The sequence below is a fragment of the Phaethon aethereus genome (assembly GCF_964289735.1).
Source record: "Phaethon aethereus genome assembly, chromosome: 16".
Lineage (NCBI taxonomy): Eukaryota > Metazoa > Chordata > Aves > Phaethontiformes > Phaethontidae > Phaethon > Phaethon aethereus.
Genome location: NC_138592.1, coordinates 14,200,598 through 14,218,005, shown reverse-complemented (window position 1 = coordinate 14,218,005; position 17,408 = coordinate 14,200,598). Strand labels below are relative to the sequence as shown.

General features: G+C 52.9%; 1 protein-coding gene across 1 annotated transcript in view; it reads right to left on the bottom strand.

Moving 5' to 3' along the window:
- MYH7B (myosin heavy chain 7B) overlaps window positions 1-7,804 on the bottom strand; it is a gene marked incomplete at its 3' end in the record, with an annotated part of 30,632 nt that extends 22,828 nt beyond the window's left edge. Inside the window, exons 1-8 of the mRNA XM_082007176.1 lie at window positions 7,693-7,804; window positions 6,668-6,771; window positions 4,762-4,905; window positions 4,503-4,659; window positions 4,372-4,399; window positions 3,133-3,229; window positions 2,266-2,289; window positions 304-396 (exon numbers count right to left, since the gene is read on the bottom strand). Of these exons, the coding sequence (XP_081863302.1) occupies window positions 304-396; window positions 2,266-2,289; window positions 3,133-3,229; window positions 4,372-4,399; window positions 4,503-4,659; window positions 4,762-4,905; window positions 6,668-6,771; window positions 7,693-7,789 (744 nt within the window). The 5' untranslated portion in view covers window positions 7,790-7,804. The remainder of the gene's footprint in view (window positions 1-303; window positions 397-2,265; window positions 2,290-3,132; window positions 3,230-4,371; window positions 4,400-4,502; window positions 4,660-4,761; window positions 4,906-6,667; window positions 6,772-7,692) is intronic.
- Window positions 7,805-17,408: the final 9,604 nt, after the last annotated feature.

Sequence of the window (17,408 nt, the reverse complement as noted above, 5' to 3'; positions counted from 1 at the left end):
GGGGCACACTTGTCTGTCCCAGCTCCAGCACTCCAGGCTGGCCCTCAACTTTGGTCCTGTAAGGGACTTCCCTCCTGCCACAGGCTGCAACACCAGGGCGATTCACTCTGACCAGTGCACTGTGTATTGCACTGATGTAATCAGAATAAACTTGGTCTCAGCAGTCCAACCCCACCAGGAAGCAGAGCTAGCTTCTTGCTACGTGACTTTGGCTCACACCATACAAAAATACAATACCACAAGTGATGCATTCAGCTTTCGTGAAAGAGGCACATTAGCTCACTATCTTGCTAAGACACTTACAAAACGTGAGGAGTTGTCATTTCTTATGGTTTTAGCATTGCCAAAAGCTTCCATAGCTGGGTTAGCCTCAATGATTTGATCTTCGAGGGTGCCCTGCAAAACAGAACCAAAAGATGTCAGCTCCCACCCAGCTGGAGGGGATCTGTTGCTAACAACACAGGGAAATAGAGTGGGGCTCCTTGCACCATCTGCCTGCTATGCTCGTTAGCTGTCTTTAAGAGCCTGCTGCTCCTGAGGCACTTCCTTGTTTCATGAGGCCATGCAGCTTGGTTTAGGGGTCAGCAGAGCTAGGTTTTGCAGCAATGCTCTCTGTGGGCTTCTCCTTGCCTAAACTGGCCCCTCTACACACAGCAGTCCTTAGCCCCTTTCTTAGGCTACTACGATATGCAAACCGAGAGCAAGCATGCATTGTCACCACAAGAGTCTGAAACATTTCAGGCTCTTTGACTCTGCCGGGCATTTCCTCATCCACCAAACCAAAGTCTTGGGCAGTTCAAATCACAGCACATTACAAAAGAAGAGATATAGAAAACAGGCTTGATCTCTGACTCCCTACACTAACAACGTGCACAGCAGGGTCACAGTGTGATGGCAACACATCACAGGACCCAGCTAGTGTGATCTGCTGAACTCACTGGAGATCTCCTGAGCAAGGCCCAAGATTAATCTTCCCCCAACCTTGTTTTTCTGCTCGTATTTCACATGCACAATTCAAAGAGAAAGAGACAGCTTCCACCTAGCAGACACAAAGCAGGACAAGAATTCAGGGAGAGAAGCAAGAGTGTCGTGCTAAGCCACACAAAGCACAATGGGGTTCAACATCAGTAGCAGAGTTTGATGGCACAGGCACCTGCAGGATTTTTCATGAGAGTTTTTGCCCACACTCTGACTCATTACAGTCCACAGGGCTTTTCCTTAGGGGAGAAACACCAGCTCTGGGCTCTGCCCAGCTCTGTTGGGCTCACGACTGCTCCCCACCTCTGCAGCTCCAGCCGTGTGAAGAACAAAATTGATGGGGATCAGCTGTGAATCAGAGCTTTACTAAGAAACTGTATTTTGTCGCTTGGATACCCTTTGATCTGTTATCTTTAAATTCAGGCCAATCTAAAATTGCCTGGCCTATGAGACTGAACGGGCGCTGCCCCACGCATAGCCCCCCAGCTACCTCACTCTTAGTAAGTTTGCCCAAGTGGTCTGAGACTCCTGTGTCAATGAGCATCCCGCACCCAAGGGTGTGCATCTGCTAAAGGCTGTCCCTCAGTGCTCAGAGAAACCGAGGGCCAAGGACATACAACCGAGCTGCTGAAATTGCTGAGCCTTTGGCGTGCTGGGGGAGCCAGGGACTGAGCTTTTGCTGAATTTCCAAAGGCACTCAGTTGTTCCCTGGAGCTAAGCAAGCACCTCAGAAATGCACCCCAGAGAAGGCCGTCAGCTGCCTGCAGTGTGGTGGGCCTAGCCAGTTCAGGGCTTTGCAGAGGGTGGCATGCCCAGCATCATCAGGGCCCCGGTCTGCAGCCAGAGCACAGTGGTGGCTGTGGGAAAGAGGCTCTTCCCCGGCCCCTCAGCACCACTAGCCTCAGCTGGGCCTTGAGGCTGGGAGGAACTTTAATGCGTCTGAGAGTGGGGGCTTCACCTTCCCTTTGGAGGAGCCCACGCCACCCCTGGGGAAACAGTGTGCTGGTTAGAAACAAGCGTTTGAAGAGTCATGATCCCTTGAAGGAGAGGTTGGAGTCAGAAAGGTAGAAAGTCACTAAGAGATGAAATAACAACGCTTCAAACTATGGGAAGGTAGGAGATACAAAGCCGAGCGGAGAACTCAACACTGCCCAGGTGCTGGGGCAGCCCTGCTCCCAGACCCGAGGCAGATGCCCCACACAGGCTTTCCCCATCACCCCGCCGTAGCTCTGTGGTGCAGCAGAACCCTGTCCTCAGCGTTAAAGATTAGGAGTCTACAACACTTACCCCAGTTTTAGTGGCAAGAGCTGCCTAGAGAAAGGAAAGAAAATTGTCTTTAGAAATCCAGAAAAGCCAGGCAAGAACCACAAGAAGCATGGTCAGAAAAGCAGGGCATGACCATTTAGTGCCAAAAAACGTCCAGGAAAAAAATGGGAGGATTAAACTTTATAAGAGATGCCAAAAAGTTGTTAAATAGATTAGCTCAAGAAAATAAAGAAATGCAACAAAAAGCAAGAACAGTTAAATCCAAACCCAAAGAAGAGTAAAGAAAATAATGCTGAAGTATTGCTTGTCTGATACCTAAGGCAGCCAGTTTGCTTCTACAAGGGAAAAGCAGGCTGGAGCCTCAACGTATCAAAAAGAAATAAGCAATTGCAAGGGTAGCTCAAAAATAACCAGCACCAAAGAAATGCAAGAATCAAAACAAGAGCAAGAAAAGCACAAGGTAGAAAAGGGTCAAAATGAACAAGAGGAGGAAAAAAGGAGAAAAGGACGAAAAGCAAGGCTTAAAAGAGGCAAGGTGGGAAATGGCAGGTTTACTCCATTCTTTTAATGTTCTTTAAGAAGATCTGTGGGGTGTTGAAGGAGGAAGAGAAGAAAATGAGAGCGTCTAAAGCACCTCTTCCAGGCTGCACAGATTGAGCAGCCACATAAAAAAATCCATTTCCCCTTGAGCAGAATAATTTCAAGCCTTGCTTGTTCAAAAGTCAGGGAGAAGCCAAGCCCTGGGTGGGTCAGACCAAAACACGCTTCCAAATGCAAAAAGTTGGGGGAACAAAAAAAAAAAAAGAAGAAGAAAGGGGGAGGAGGGGGAAAGAGAAAAAATAATAAAGGAAGAAAACAGCAAGAACTTGTTTCAAAAGAGGGTCTTACTAATTTCTTGCCCGGTGTGTCGCCCAAGGCTGCGACAATGGCAAAGTACTGAATGACCCGCTTGGTGTTTACAGTCTTACCAGCACCAGATTCTCCGCTTAGAGTAACAGAAATACACAGATCAAGGACATGAGGCAAAGAACAGGCAAAACTTCAAACAGAGACCCTGTCAACCTGCTGCCCTGCTCATCGTGCCAGGAGGGAGAAGCAAAGTATCAGAGCGGGACGGGGAGGCCAGCACTATCAATCCCCTCTGTCCTGGGGATGTACGTGCTTGACTTTGGGGCTTGTCTTTGGAGTGAAACCCAGCTCCATCCTCGCCATGTCCTCCGGCTGCAAGCCCAGGCTCTGCCTGCCTCCTCGAAGGTGCCGCAGGGGGTCAGCTGCCCGCCGCAGATATGGCGGGAGGTGCTGGCGCCCACCAAGGCTGTACAGCCCTGGCCCCAGGGCATCAGCTGTCAGGGATCAGCCGGGAACCAGCCTTGCCTGCTCCCGCTCGGGTAGTTTCAGCACACCCTGCTTTGTTGGGGGGTCTTGGAGATGGTGGTGGCACTGCGCTGGGGAGAATCCTGCCCGGGCGAGCGTGGGGGTCGGCGTGCCCAGCAAGGGCTGTGGGCAGCCGGAGGGCCCCACTGAGCTCATCCCTATAGTTAGCCACTCTCCCATTGTAATCCCAGATCACAAAGAGCTGGGGGGGAGCTGGGGAGCGGAGCCGCAGCCGGACACGTGCCAAGCATCTCTCCGCAGCCCCTGCCTTTCCTAATTAGGCTATGGCCAGGGCTAAAAATGTCCGTGGCTCCTGGCAGCAGCGTAGGGTCCTTTAGAGTCCTTTATATAGCCTTATCTATATGTCACTTGAAATCAACCTGGCCTACACCCTCCCACGTCACCCTCCTCCCCCGCCACCGCCCCTCCGGCCACCGCCGCCATCTCCCTCTGGCCTTGGCCTCCATCTCTCCTTCCCCCTCGCTCCTGGGCAGACGCTGGCGGTTGGGGCGCCCCACAGCAGCTCCCGCAGCTGTCGGGGTGCGGGGGAGCCTGCCCGCCAGGCCCGCGCGGGGCTTTGTCACCTGGCGCGGCGGCGGCAGGCTGGGCGGGAAGGGACGGGGGGCTGACAGCTGCCAGGCCGGGGGGGGGACGCAGCCGGGGGGGCCCTCTTGGGGCACGGGGTGCCGGGCCAGGGCTCCCCGGGAGGGCAGCATGGGGCTGGGCAGGGCGAGAGTGTGGAGGGGCACTTACGTGATGAGCATGGACTGGTTTTCACGGTCTGGAAGAGAAGGAGCAGGCGTTAGGCCGGTGCCACCCACCTCTCTCCCTGCCCCAGGAGCCCAGGCCCCCCAAGATGGGGGTCCCCAAGGCCGAGGGCTTACTGCGCAGCATGTCATTGTAGGCATTGTCGGCGATGGAGTAGATGTGCGGGGGTGCCTCGGAGCGCCGCTTGCCCTTGTAGGCCGCCACCACAGGTGCGGTGTAAACGGGCAGCCATTTGTAGGGGTTGATGGTGACACAGAAGAGCCCCGAGTAGGTCTGCAGGGGGAAAGGGGAAGGTGAGGGACGGAGGGGCCCGAATGCCCCTTCACGTCCCCACCCCGGGGGTCACCCCCTGTTCCTCGGGTGCTGTCGGCTTACGTAGATCATCCAGTGCGAGTAGCGGCGCTTCAGGTTGTAGAGCACGGAGGCCTCGTTGAGGTGCGTCAGCATGGCCATGTCCTCGATCATGTCAAACTTGGGGGGGTTCATGGGCTGCACCTCGTCCTCCTTCACCACCCGCGTCTGCCAGAGGAGGGGGGACACGTCAGACGGACCCCGGCCCCCACCAAACACCCTCACCCCAAAAACCTGCCGGGTGGACCGACATACTGACAGTCCCATGCTGGGGATGACCCTGGCCCCGGGCCTGCTGTCCTCCCCACAGGGCTGCCCTCCTTTTTGTTGTGACGGGGCTAGGTGAGCCCCGCCAGCACCCCAGCCACAAAGCCTAGCTGGGAAAAGCAAGCCCCAAGCCCGTCCCCTCCCCAGGGACACGGCTGCGGCCGAGCCCGGCGGCGGGCATCCAAACTGGGGAGCACCAAGATGTCACCCCACAACATGCTCAACAACCCCATCCCACACTCTTCTTCGCAGCCTAAAACCCCGCAGCAGCGCGGTCTTTCACTCGGAGAGATGCCTGGTTATTTGGGGAAACAGCTGGAGCCTGTACCCCATCACTTATAACTGGATTTATTTCATCCCACGAAGCCAAGTGCTGGGAAACTATTGTGTTACATATCTGACCTGAATGGAAGAAGCTGGATTTAGCAAATGGTCTTGTTAATAAGTATTAAAGGAAATCTTTCAGAGAGTTTTTTTTACAGGTGAATATGAAGTGCGTGTTGTTAAAAAGTGTTCGGTGTCAAAAGCAGGAAGGTAGATAGAAGAATCAGGGTGGGCTTATGTCTCTTGAAACTGTTTCTGCTGGAAATGCTGATCCAGGGAAAGCAGATATAGTTTTATATTTTGTAAATCCATGACAAATTGTTAAAAAAGACAGTTTCAAGAGGCAACAGCAAAAAAAAGGTTGGGAAACTGCTTTCTTCACAGAAGCTGAAGATCTTTTAAGCATCAGAACAAACTTTTTAAATTGATACCCCCTCCCCAAGGAATTTTCTTCTAGGGAGGGAAATTTTTTTTTCTTTTTTTTCCCAATTTCAGATAAAAATATTTTCAAAACCTTGACACTTTTCAAAGACGATTACATATATTTCTTTTAAATTCAGCAGACACGAGCGCTTCCCAGTGCCATGACGACTAGCCGAGAAATACAAATAATAAAGTCTACCATTTACTGCCTGGTCAGATCCTTTTTATTTTTCCCAATTTTACACTAGCGCAATGATGTTGCAGGGCCACACGACTCCCATAGCCGAGAAAAGAATATTAACTAAGTTCATTTGCAGCTATTTATACGGGGTATTATCTTGACAAACATTAGCTGACTGTCACTTGCTCTGCCTCCCTCCTGCTGCTGGAAGGCTGGAGCTTCACCACTAGACATAGCTGGTCCTACCCATTTGCCCAGAGCCTGTTCTCCCAACAGCACTGCTTACGTTGCTGCAAATCTCAGCTAAAAGGAGCAGGAATTGGCCAACTGGGCCCTTACCTCTTGTTTCAACCTTCTGAGATGAGGCAGGCAGTGGTTCAGCATTGCAAAGGGCTGTGCTGCAGCAGGCACTGCCTTCGGGCAAACCGTCCTCCCGCAGCCGGGAGCAGCGCTGGGCCAGCCCAACTGTCCCCCTCCCGTCTGTCTCGGACAGTGAACCGTGTTTGAAAGCAAACACTTGATGGGGGGGATGCTGAACTGTTGCCACTCTTGGCAAATAATTGGCCTATGTGTCCTGATACACTGTGGTGTGTGTCCCCTCAGGGCATGACTGATCACCGAGCGTGGAAGGGTTATCAGCAAGAGCTTGGCTAGTTTCAGACGTGATCTCGTCACACATCTCCCCCCTCCGCACATGATTGCTAGCCCTTGGGAAAGGAAAGATATTTTGCTTACTTCCTTATTTTTGGTTTCCACAGTGACTTTGCCACCAGAGCTTTCTTTGATTTCCACTTCAATATAAGCTTCTTTCTCATCCGGGATCCAAGCTCGCTTCTTTCCTGGAGGGGAAAGGGAAGGAGAAGGAGAAAAGGAGAAAAGGAGAAAAGGAGAAAAGGAGAAAAGGAGAAAAGGAGAAAAGGAGAAAAGGAGAAAAGGAGAAGGAAGGGAAGGAAGGGAAGGGAAGGGAAGGGAAGGGAAGGGAAGGGAAGGGAAGGGAAGGGAAGGGAAGGGAAGGGAAGGGAAGGGAAGGGGAAAGACAAAAGGAAGGGGAAAGACAAAAGGAAGGGGAAAGACAAAAGGAAGGGAAGGGGACACAAACCAGGTTGAAATGTAGGAAACCATTTGAAATTGTCAACTGAAAGCCCCATAAATGCAGTCTGATAATGTGGAAGGACAGTGATTATTCCTTCCTATGCTCTTGGTCATAGGAGCTGTGATTTCTTTGCCTTTTTCATGTTTGGCGGCTGTTTAATTTGCAAGGGTCAACTTTTAGTCTGACAGAGTCTGCTGTTTCATGTGTGCTTGCACTCGGACTGTCATGAAAAAAGGACGGTGGAGAGAAAGCAAAACTCTCCTCATTTGCCAAGCCAAAAGGAGCAAGTTGGGTCCTGGAGCCCCAAGCATGGTGAGCCATGGTACAGGGGGGTGGCTGGGACAGAGCAGACACCTCCAAAATGAAACAGAGCTGGAGAAGGCTTTGCCACCAGTCCCTCAGCCCATCTCCCTCAGCCTTAATGCCCCTCAGGGTCAGGGGAGATGAATGGTCACCTCTGTCTGCACCTCAGCAGGCACAGGGATAGTAAAAAACCTGCTTTTCCTACTTCTGAGATCTTCCTGTCCTCCAGCATGATAGAGGCAATTCTGCAGCACCTGCAATACCATGAGTACCAGCACTAGGAAAGGGGTGGGGACACTCTCCAAAGAGAGCCATGGCCAAGGGCACCCCTGGGGCTGTGCCGAGAGCTGCCTTGGGGTCTTACCATCAAATGGGATTGTCTGAAGCTTCAGCTGCTCTGTGTAGCTTTTTCGGAGATATTCAGCAGCCTCCCCAAACTCGCTCATGTCCAGCATAGACATCTTGCCTGGCTGGAGGAATTCTTGGCAACAGCGAAGGAAGAGTGGAAGACACCTGAATGCTGGAAGGAGGGAAGGGACAAGGAGTCAGTGCATGGGCAAAGCACCCGTTTCTGGGCTGCTAACCAAGATCAACATGGTCACCAAATGTGCTTTTAATTTTAGAGAGCGAGAGAAGACAGAGACAACAATACTAGCTAATAATAACTATAATAACAAGACAATTACCGAACACTTTCCCTCCTGCTGCTATCAGCCCTGCACTGCAAGTCACAGCTGGGTGAATCAGCATCGCTTTGGTGTCAAAATCCACATTCACATTCACCAGACATCGTCAATGACACCCCTTTTCTTGATAAACTCAGCTAAAAACTATGCCAGCTCTACAGACCTGTTGGAGACCTGTTGCCCTGCACAAAACACCTGCAAAAACTCGGGTCCGTGTTGCAGAGCAATATTGCAGGACGATAAAAGCAAGACTGGAGGTATTACGCCTGGGAAGACCCCTTCTAGAAGACCGCCGTGACAGCTGCGTGGAAAAGCGCTTTTACGATAGTGCTTTCTAATATCCATCTAACGCGGTATCACACAGCAGAGCTCTGAAACGCCGCAGCTATCACAAACGTAGCCACGGCTGGTAGCCAGGAACTTGGCAAAGAGTGCAGATCTTAGTAAAAATGCTCTCGATCCAAGTCTGTCCCACCCTCCCCTGTACCGCCAGAGTCAGACCCTGTCCTCCCAGAACATCCACCCTGCAGAGGTGAAGCGGGTTAGTAGCAGAGGACAAGCGTGCACACAGACATGCTCTTTATTACTAACCTTGGTGATAGGACTGAGTGGCTGTGTGCGTGCAGCAAAGCCCCTTTTTATTGTGTCTGTCAAGGTCAGAGTGGGAAAAGATATGTCAGAAATTCCCATGTGTCATGTCCCACAGCTCCATTGGTGCTGCTGTCCCACTGCCTGGAGAGACACAAAAGGCAAACTTTGCTTTTATCTCTCTGCAAATGCAGCCTGGCTATTTTTATTCCTGTATTGTCAGGCGAGTACAAAGGCAGAGCAAGAGGCTCCAGCTCCGGGAGGCAGCGCAGCTCCCCAAGCCTGCCCGCGCTGCCTGCTCCGGCAGGGAGTAGAGGAACAAGAGCTTTGCCATTTCCTCCTGTACCTGAGCAATCGGTCCTCCTGCTTCTTCCCCACACCCTGCCAGGAGAGCTGCTGCCTGCTGGGATGTGTGTGGCCGCTGGCTTTCCCAGCTGGAGCATCCGAAGCTGGTGAGGGGTCTGGAGCTCAAGTCTTACAAGGAGTGGCTGAGGGAACTGGGGGTGTTCAATCTGGAGAAGAGGAGGCTGAGGGGAGACCTCATCGCTCTCTGCAACTACCTGAAAGGGGGTTGTGGCGAGGTGGGTGTTTGTCCCTTCTCCCAGGTAACTAGTGATAGAACGAGAGGAAACAGCCTCAAGTTGCACCAGGGGAGGTTTAGACCAGATATTAGTAAAAATTTCTTTACTGAGAGAGTGGTCAGGCATTGGAACAGGCTACCCAGGGAGGTGGTGGAGTCACCATCACTGGAAGTGTTCAAAAAACATGTAGACGTGGCACTTCAGGACATGGTTTAGTGGGCATGGTGGTCTTGGGTTGATGGTTGGACTTGATGATCTTAAAGGTCTTTTCTGACCTTAATTATTCTGTGATTCTGTAATCCCAACCTCTCGCTCAGCTCTGGTTCAGCCTCTCCCCGGCCAGACTGCCTGGGAGCGGGGGACTGGGGAAGGACCTCAGGGCTCGATCTCTGCTACCAGCTTGTCATCTTCTCAAAGGGTTTGGCTTGGTTCCTGTGGCACACCAGCCACCGCCCATTTAACACCAAACCTTACAAACACCAGAATGAGTTTAACTTTTCTGGTTATAGGCAAGTGAAACTCGACGGTTTTGTCAGAGGGGTCTGATGCTCCCTGGAGCCGTAGCAGCCTGTGGACAGCCCCCCAGAGCAGGTACATTGCTGGGCAGGGGGGCTTGAGCCCCCTGCTATGTCTTGCTGACATGCATGGGCTCTGCCCTTGGCAAGCTGTGCCCAGCAGTAAACCCCCGAGTCCTGCTCACAGTTTGCTCACCTTGGCTTGGGAACTTGGTTCACAGCTAGACCAGATTAAAGATCTCTCTATAGAGAGGCTGCTGGATTTCTTCCACACCATTTTACCTGGGCAGCACCTAAAGACACCATGTACAACACAGCGATCACAGCCTGGAGCACACCTCTGTCCCGGCAGCACCACCATGAGCTGCCCGAGATGGCAATGGGACCCAGCAGGGGGGCAGCCAGACCCACACACGTGCCACGGGGATTTCTGTGCCAGGCTCAAGGAAAAGCGATTTTAATTGTTGGCATCTGCAGTGCAGTGAGGTTTCTGCCCTCTGTGCTGGCCATGTTGCTACCTCCCCAAAGGACTCTCATGCCCACCCACCAAGCGCTCCGCTCCTCTCTTTGCCTTTGCTTTGGTGCATTTAAAAAGCAAAGCAGGGCTGGATGCTTTTTTAGCATCTCCTCTCCCTCCTGCCCACACCACACCAGGACGTGCCGCTGTCAAGGGCAGGACCAGCACGCACCTTCCCCAGAGCAGAGGACCCCGCAGAGAAGCCCAGCGATTGCAGCCGGGACGTGCACACTGCGCCAGGGTGGGCTACCACTGCTCAGCCCCCCGGGGACCATGGCCAGTCCTCTCTGCAGCACTGCTCCGCTCCTTTGCTGACACGAAGCCACGCCATGCCCCCCGCGGGAGCAGGGGCACTCGTGGGCTGCTTGGATTCAACACAGACACCTGTGAAATGAGCTTGCAGCCGCCTCCGGAGTTGGAAATCAGCCTAACTAGAGCTGGCTGACTTGGGACCCACATGTCTGTGCAGGGAAGGGCAGCCTCTGCCCCCCCTAGATGGTCTGGATGGCTGCATCCCCCACCCTCGGCCGCAGGGTGCCTCAGTGCCTCTTGGCTCCCCAGTTGCATGGTCATGTCCTGGGGACAGAGAAATTAGAAATAACCCCACCAAGCTGATGCTGGAGAATCAGGGCCCACCGCTGCAGGGTTTTGCTATTCCCCATTCAGTACCCCTCACACCCCAATGTGACGGGGTTGTTGATTCTTCCTGAGACTAGGGGAAACTGAGGCATGGGGTGATTAAGGATTAGCTGCACAGTGCTGTGCCCAGGCTGGATGTGGCATGGCCTCTGTCACAGACCGAATAGCAGCGCTGGGAGCTGCTTAGGGCACACACCTTCATCCTGAGCACACAGCCCAAGTTGCAGAGAGGTTTTTGCATCCCCAGGACCTGCCCTGAACCTTAGCCAGGCACTGGAGGGGGTTTCTGCTGAAGACCCAGCCATGGTCAGTCCACCATCCAGCGTACGGGCATGGTTTGCTGCTACACCCCATGAGTCTGGGTTCCCAGTCCCATCTTCCCCACACCCCCCTGACAGGTGGGTCCTCTGCCCTCCCACCCTGCTTTGGAGTGAAGTCTGGGAGATTCATGGGATGGAGGAGAACACCAGACCTGTCCTCTGTGGCTTGAGCCCCAGCAGAGAGGATGGCTTGGCTCAGGGATGGGTTGATGTTGTCTTAATTGACTGCGCAGTGTAACATATGGGCTTTGCACAGTGTCGGTCTTGCCCATGAATCAAAATACTCCCATGGAGGGGAGCCTGTAGCATGAACAAGGTGACTTTGAGCACATCAGGATAAAACACGGTGCAAGCCCCCATCTCCATGTCCCATGTGGGCACACTTTCACTAGGCTGGTGGTCAGAAGCTCACATCCTCATTGGGATTTGGCAGCAGCTGGTGTGGAGCTGGACTCCAGGGATGTGTCTACTGCAGCTCCCCTGGGGATACCATCAGCAGAACACCAGTCCTGAGACCCCTCTTGACCATGGTGTGACAGAGGTGCTCAACCTTGCAGAGTTGGCAGAGTTTCAGTGTCCTGAAGAGCCAAGGGTGCTGGTCGACCACAGGTCCCTCTGAGGTTACCCTGGTGGTCTTCTGCCTCTCTGTCTTGGGCTTGGAGTCAGGTTTCCACCCACATCCTGGAGGGACCCAAGACCTTTGGCAGGTCTGGTGCCAAGTACCTTTGCCACGAGTGCCTCGGCAGTGGGATGAGCTCTTGGCCCAGACCTACCAGCTGGCCCAGCCTCACACATTCTTCTCAGGGCATGTACTCGCCCTGCACTCTGCTCACCCCCTCCCCTGCCTTATCTTTAAAGCGATTTTATTTTCGGAGATTCCTTCTGCAGTTCCTTCTGCTCACCCTAGTTTCTCTCGCTCTTTGAAGAGGTTCCAGCAGGATCCATCAAAGGCTGAGCAGATCTGTAGAAAGGGAAATGTGGAACGGTCACTGCAGCAGCTGCTGAAGTACACTTCCGCTAGGTTCGGGCATTTTCAGCACTGGTGTTTGTGGTGTGGTTTTCAGGGTGGTAGGAAGCTCATCCTCATATTGCTGGCAAGGCCTGAGTTGTGCCCAGCTCAGACAAGTGTGACGGGGCATCCTCAGTGGGGCAGTGGCTGCAGATGGCTCCTATGGACCTCCCACAAAACCCCATGGGCACAACGAGGAGCCCATGGCTTTAGCCTGAGCAGAAGGGAGTCTGCTTTAGGTGGCTATTGCCCAAAACAATCATCTGCCTGAATGTCCCACCAGCCCTGCATGACCATCTTCAGCTGTGGGAACATCTCCCCTGACCATTGAGGCACCCTTGTTCTTCTCCCCTTAGCTCTGTGCTTGATGTTGATGGCCCATGGTATAATGGAAGATGATGGGGCTCCTCAGCTGTTCCCCCAAGGGCTGGACAAGCCTCTCCCCATGGGACAGGACACCACTAGCACCAGACTGCAGAGCTGCCCCTTCAATGAGCATTTTGTGGTCATATCAGCTCCTACCCAGCCCCAGAGAGCCAGGAGGGTGCCAGGGGCTCAGCTGTCCTCTCTGGAGAAATCCCCCGGCTTCTTCCCGACCCCTGGGAGGAATGTTTCCCATTAGCAGGCTCTGATAAGTGGCAGGAAGGAGAATTACTCTACGTGTCGAGCAGTTCGCTGGAGGTTTCCACACTTAACATATCACCGCTATCAGCTCCCTGAAATGCACTGGAGGGGAGTGTGAAGGTGGCTGATTAGATAAAGACAATCTGCGGAGGGGCTATTTCAGGCATATTTCCATCGAGCGAGAATGCCTGCTTGCAGCGAGACAGGCAGAGGTGACAGGCCAGCGCTGCCAGCCCGACAGCGTCGCTCTGGCTCAGCTTGGCCATGCAAAGCTCCCTCCAAAGCAAACCCCTAAATTCCCACAGCCCTGTCCCTCCAGGGCGAGCGAGACAGCAGCCACCACCACAGCACAGCTTTCCAGCAGCAGGAGATGGGTGCAGCAGCGATGCTGCTGCAGGGAACCCAAAGGGCAGATGCTCCTGTGGTGCTTGGGATGGGGTTAGCACTAGATCCCCTCATCCCACAGCTCCCTGGGCACTTCCCAGCACGAGTGCCCTGATGCCTGGATGTCCCACCCCACGGACAGTGCTAGTCCCCCCGTCCTGAGCTGGCTGCCCTTTGGCCGGGGGTGAAGTGCTGCCTCTGTAACCCCTCATGAACATCCATGAAGCTGCTGCTGCCATGAGCACATTGGTGCAGTGGTACACACCTCGCTGTGGCATGAGGCTTGGGCAGGCATGGGCGCACTGCTGGCTGACCCTTCGGGCGCTGTGCTTACACTGCATGCAGGATGTCTCCAAAATGAGTATTAGGATTGAGAAAGTACCTGGGAGAGACATGACATAAGAAATTAGTGTCCAGAATTAGCAAGCAAGGTGCTGGGAAGGTCACAGGCAGGCATGGAGACAGCAAAATCACCTGGAGACTGGGAAAATTTGAGAGGTTTTGTTTGTTCGCTTTGAATTTAGAAGCTTTGAAGTTCGAGGGGGGGTTTTCTGGGGATTGCCACCCTAAAGCATCTGTTTAGGAATGAGGGTTGTACTGAGCACTGCAAAAATTACAGGAATGTGTGAGTCTTCAGTGAAGATGCATGAGGTTTTGGCTTTAAAATAATGAGAGAAAAGAGAATCTTGCTCTGTTCATTTGAGTACTAAATAGCACCTTAACTGCAGCTGGCCTGCCGGGACAGACCCTGGCACACAGCAGCCACTGGAAATCATGACCAAGAGCTGCCTTGGAGGCTGCAAGGGAGGTGCAGAGCCTGAGCAGAGTAAGAGCAGGGACGCAGTTCTGCCAGTCTGTGTGCAGGATCTGCCCCTGCAGTGCCCTAGCTGTGCTGGTTTTGCATCAGTTTTCATCTGCTTTGAGATGTGGAAGCACGAGGTTGGGTGCTGTCCTGCACACACACCACACCCGTTCAACCAGCCGCTTGCAGAGCATCGGTGCCTGGGACGGTCCCATCACAGCTCCCTGCTCTCTCCATTCCTCATGCACCTTCTCCCTCACTCCATGGGCAACTAGACTAGGGTGGTGTTGAGGACATAATGGAAGTGGCGTACTGGGCTGGGACCTGCTTGGCTTTAGCAGTTGTTTCCTTGGCCTGATGAAGGCCATGGCTCTGCTCTCCTGGCCCGTCGACGCAGCATTCTGCTCACTGCGGGCTCAGACACTGCTCGGCTTTACCCTCCCCTTGATCATCAAGCCTCACACTAGATAGAGCTCAAGTCTATCTCATGGCAAAGGACAATTGTTCAAGATGGAGTGGCAACAGACATGGGAGGTCTTCATGGGATCTGGTAGGCTTGGACCTTTCTCAAGACTGGCCGTCACCTAGAAGGGAGCAATATTCCTGTATGTCCTCACATCATAACAGTAGTCCTTCTCACCTCACTATGGCCCATCAGAGAAGATGGGCTTTTCTTTCTTCCAACTGCAGCGAATATCTGATTCCAGGTTTCCAGTCTCTTGTCTGGATATGCCCTGGTGAGATGCCATCTTGCAGACAGCAGCTTTCCCCTACGAGATGTCCCCTGACCCTAAGCAAGGCTCTGTCCCATGGTGTTTGGGCTCAAGGGCTATCTTGAGCATCCCCACACGGCAGCTGAGCTGGGCGCATACACACAGCCCACGCTACTGCCTGTTTGTTGGCCGGTGGGTGAAAGAAACCTCCCTAAAAGCTCCCCCAGGAAGCAAGTCCTGGTTTTGGTGGGACCCTGGCCCCGGGGAACCAGCTGCTGGGTCCGTGCACGGCCAGCGTGGCGGCTGCTGGGGCTGGACCTGCTCCCCGCTGGCAGAAGTATCAGCATCCGTGGCTGCAGAAGCTTGGGCACAGCTCGGGGAAGCGAGGGTGCAGCCAAACGCAGGGTCAGCATGGCAGCTTCGTTTTCCACCAGCCGGTCCTGCTGCCTCTCTCACAGCCTGGCTCGGTGCTATTTATACCTCGCTCCACGGCCACTTCACGGCGCAGAAAGGCCTGGTGGAAAAGCTAAGGAAATGAAATTACTTTGGGGAAGAAGTGACACTACCCACTTATAAATAACCCGGGTTTCATTGATCTTTTAGATGCTCTCTTGGCAGAGAGTCCAATGTCACCGCTCCAGCAATGCAGACAATACTTGGGCATTGTTTTATTCTCAGTTACAGGGAAAAGGACAGCACCAGCTGCCTTTCTATCTTTAGCCCATGAGAGCACCCTTCAATTGTTCTGCTCTTCAAACAATAGGCACACGTGGGGGGGTTGTTAAGATTACTGGCCTTACCAGAGCATTTTGCCTCGAAACACAGCCTTCGAGACAATAGATTTCTTTCATGCCCTGGCTGAAGCTGGTATTTGTATGACAGAGAAGCCAGGGTGCAAGAGCTCGGTCTTGTTTTTCTTGTGCATGACGAGCCAACGGGAGGTTTGGCTCCCTGGGGAGCCCTCTGAACGCTCTTCCACTAAAATAGCCCTATTGTTCTCTCTGTATTTGGCTGGTGCCGAATATCACATCATCCCCTCTGCTCGTGGGGTCAAGTTAATAATGGCTTTGGTACTGCTCTCTTGCAAAAATGACTTTCTGCATTTATGCACAAATATCCTGAGATAAAACAGAGTTTATCTCAGACTTGACTAAGTTGGTTTCTTTGCAGCTGGAAGAGCAAAGGAGGATTGGGGGATTTGCTTTTTTTGCTCCCATTACAGGGTACCAGGGAAAGCGAGTGTGCCCGCGTGCAGTTGATGAGCGATTCTTTGAAGGCGCGGACGGGCAGCCAAGCGCCCAGCTCTGCAACCAGCCCGTCAGCTGCAGTGTATCAAATGCCCGTGCATAACTCAGCAGCGTCGCGGGCAAACGATCTGCCCGCTCGCTGGTGGCTCTGCCAGCGCGCTCGGTGCCGGGCCCTGCACGGCTGGGGGGCCTGGGCTGTGCCGTGGGCATCCCGGGTACGTACGGGATATGGCTGCGTGAGAGACGTACCTGCCGCAAAGCTCCCGTTCATGCGTCAGTCCCTGATGAGTGAGAAAAGCAGGTCATGTCAGAACTATTTATTCCCCGCCATTGTGGCTGATGTTGTATTGAGTTTCAATTGTCTGAGCCCTGGGCGGCCTTTGAAAGGGGACGCGACATCCCAAAGCCACAAAGCCCATCTCTGAAGGCTCTTTAACAGCCAGAGGAGAGGTTTACAAGCATAAAGTGCTTTTCTTTAAACTTTGTGGGACTCTATTTTTAGCAAATAAAGATAATGTCCCAGTTGCTGTTGTTCATCTTTTGTTGCATGTAACATGCCAAATACTTACCATGTCTGCCATATTTTTTCATCATTTAACCTTCTCTGAGCTGCATTGCAGCTCTCTTACGCTGTAGCAGACATTATGGGCTATCTGCATGTACAAATCCTCCCTGGGATACTGGATTACTTTGAAAAGATGTCATTCTCCAGACTGAATTTGGAAAAGGGAAGGAATAGGCAAGTCACAGCTCTCTATAAAAAGAGTTTTCCCAGTCTGAGCAGGGTGCATTCATTCTGGGAACTCCTAAGGACAGGGCAGCACCTTTTTCCAACCTTTTGTGATGAAACTGGACCATTTTTTGCAATGTTTTGCTTAGAAACTCATGCTTTTTTATGCCCTTTCTCAGATTTTCAGAGCAAATGGAGAGGAGGGGGGACTCAGGACCCTGCCAGGACCGAGGATTCTGTTTGAGTAAACAATGTCCTTCTCCATAGTCATTAAAACTCTTGGACTTTGTTCCTCACTTCCATCCCTCGACCAACATGCGGGCGAACAGCCCTTGCCCTGTGGCAGGGTATAAGCAGGCTCCTGGCACAGGGCAGTTTTCCAGCGGGACAAAACTGGATCACCAGTCCACTTCCAAATTCACAGCCTGGATCTGTATTAATTATAGGTGTGAATCCACAGTTACTGATCAAAGGGACAACAGAGAGGAAGAAGAGAGTGGGACTCCCGAGTCCAGAAAAGAGATAAGGTGGGTGCCTTAGAGAGCTATAATCGCAGAGCTTTATTTCAGAGATAGGTCTCTAAAAGCAGAGCTAAGAGGCTTGCAATGACCTGGACAACTCCTGGCGCTGGTAAGAGGATAAAGAGCCGGTCATCTCTCAGCTTGACCTGGCGACCGGTGATGAGCCGTCTATGGAGGGCGACTGAGTAACGACAGGCATTGCCC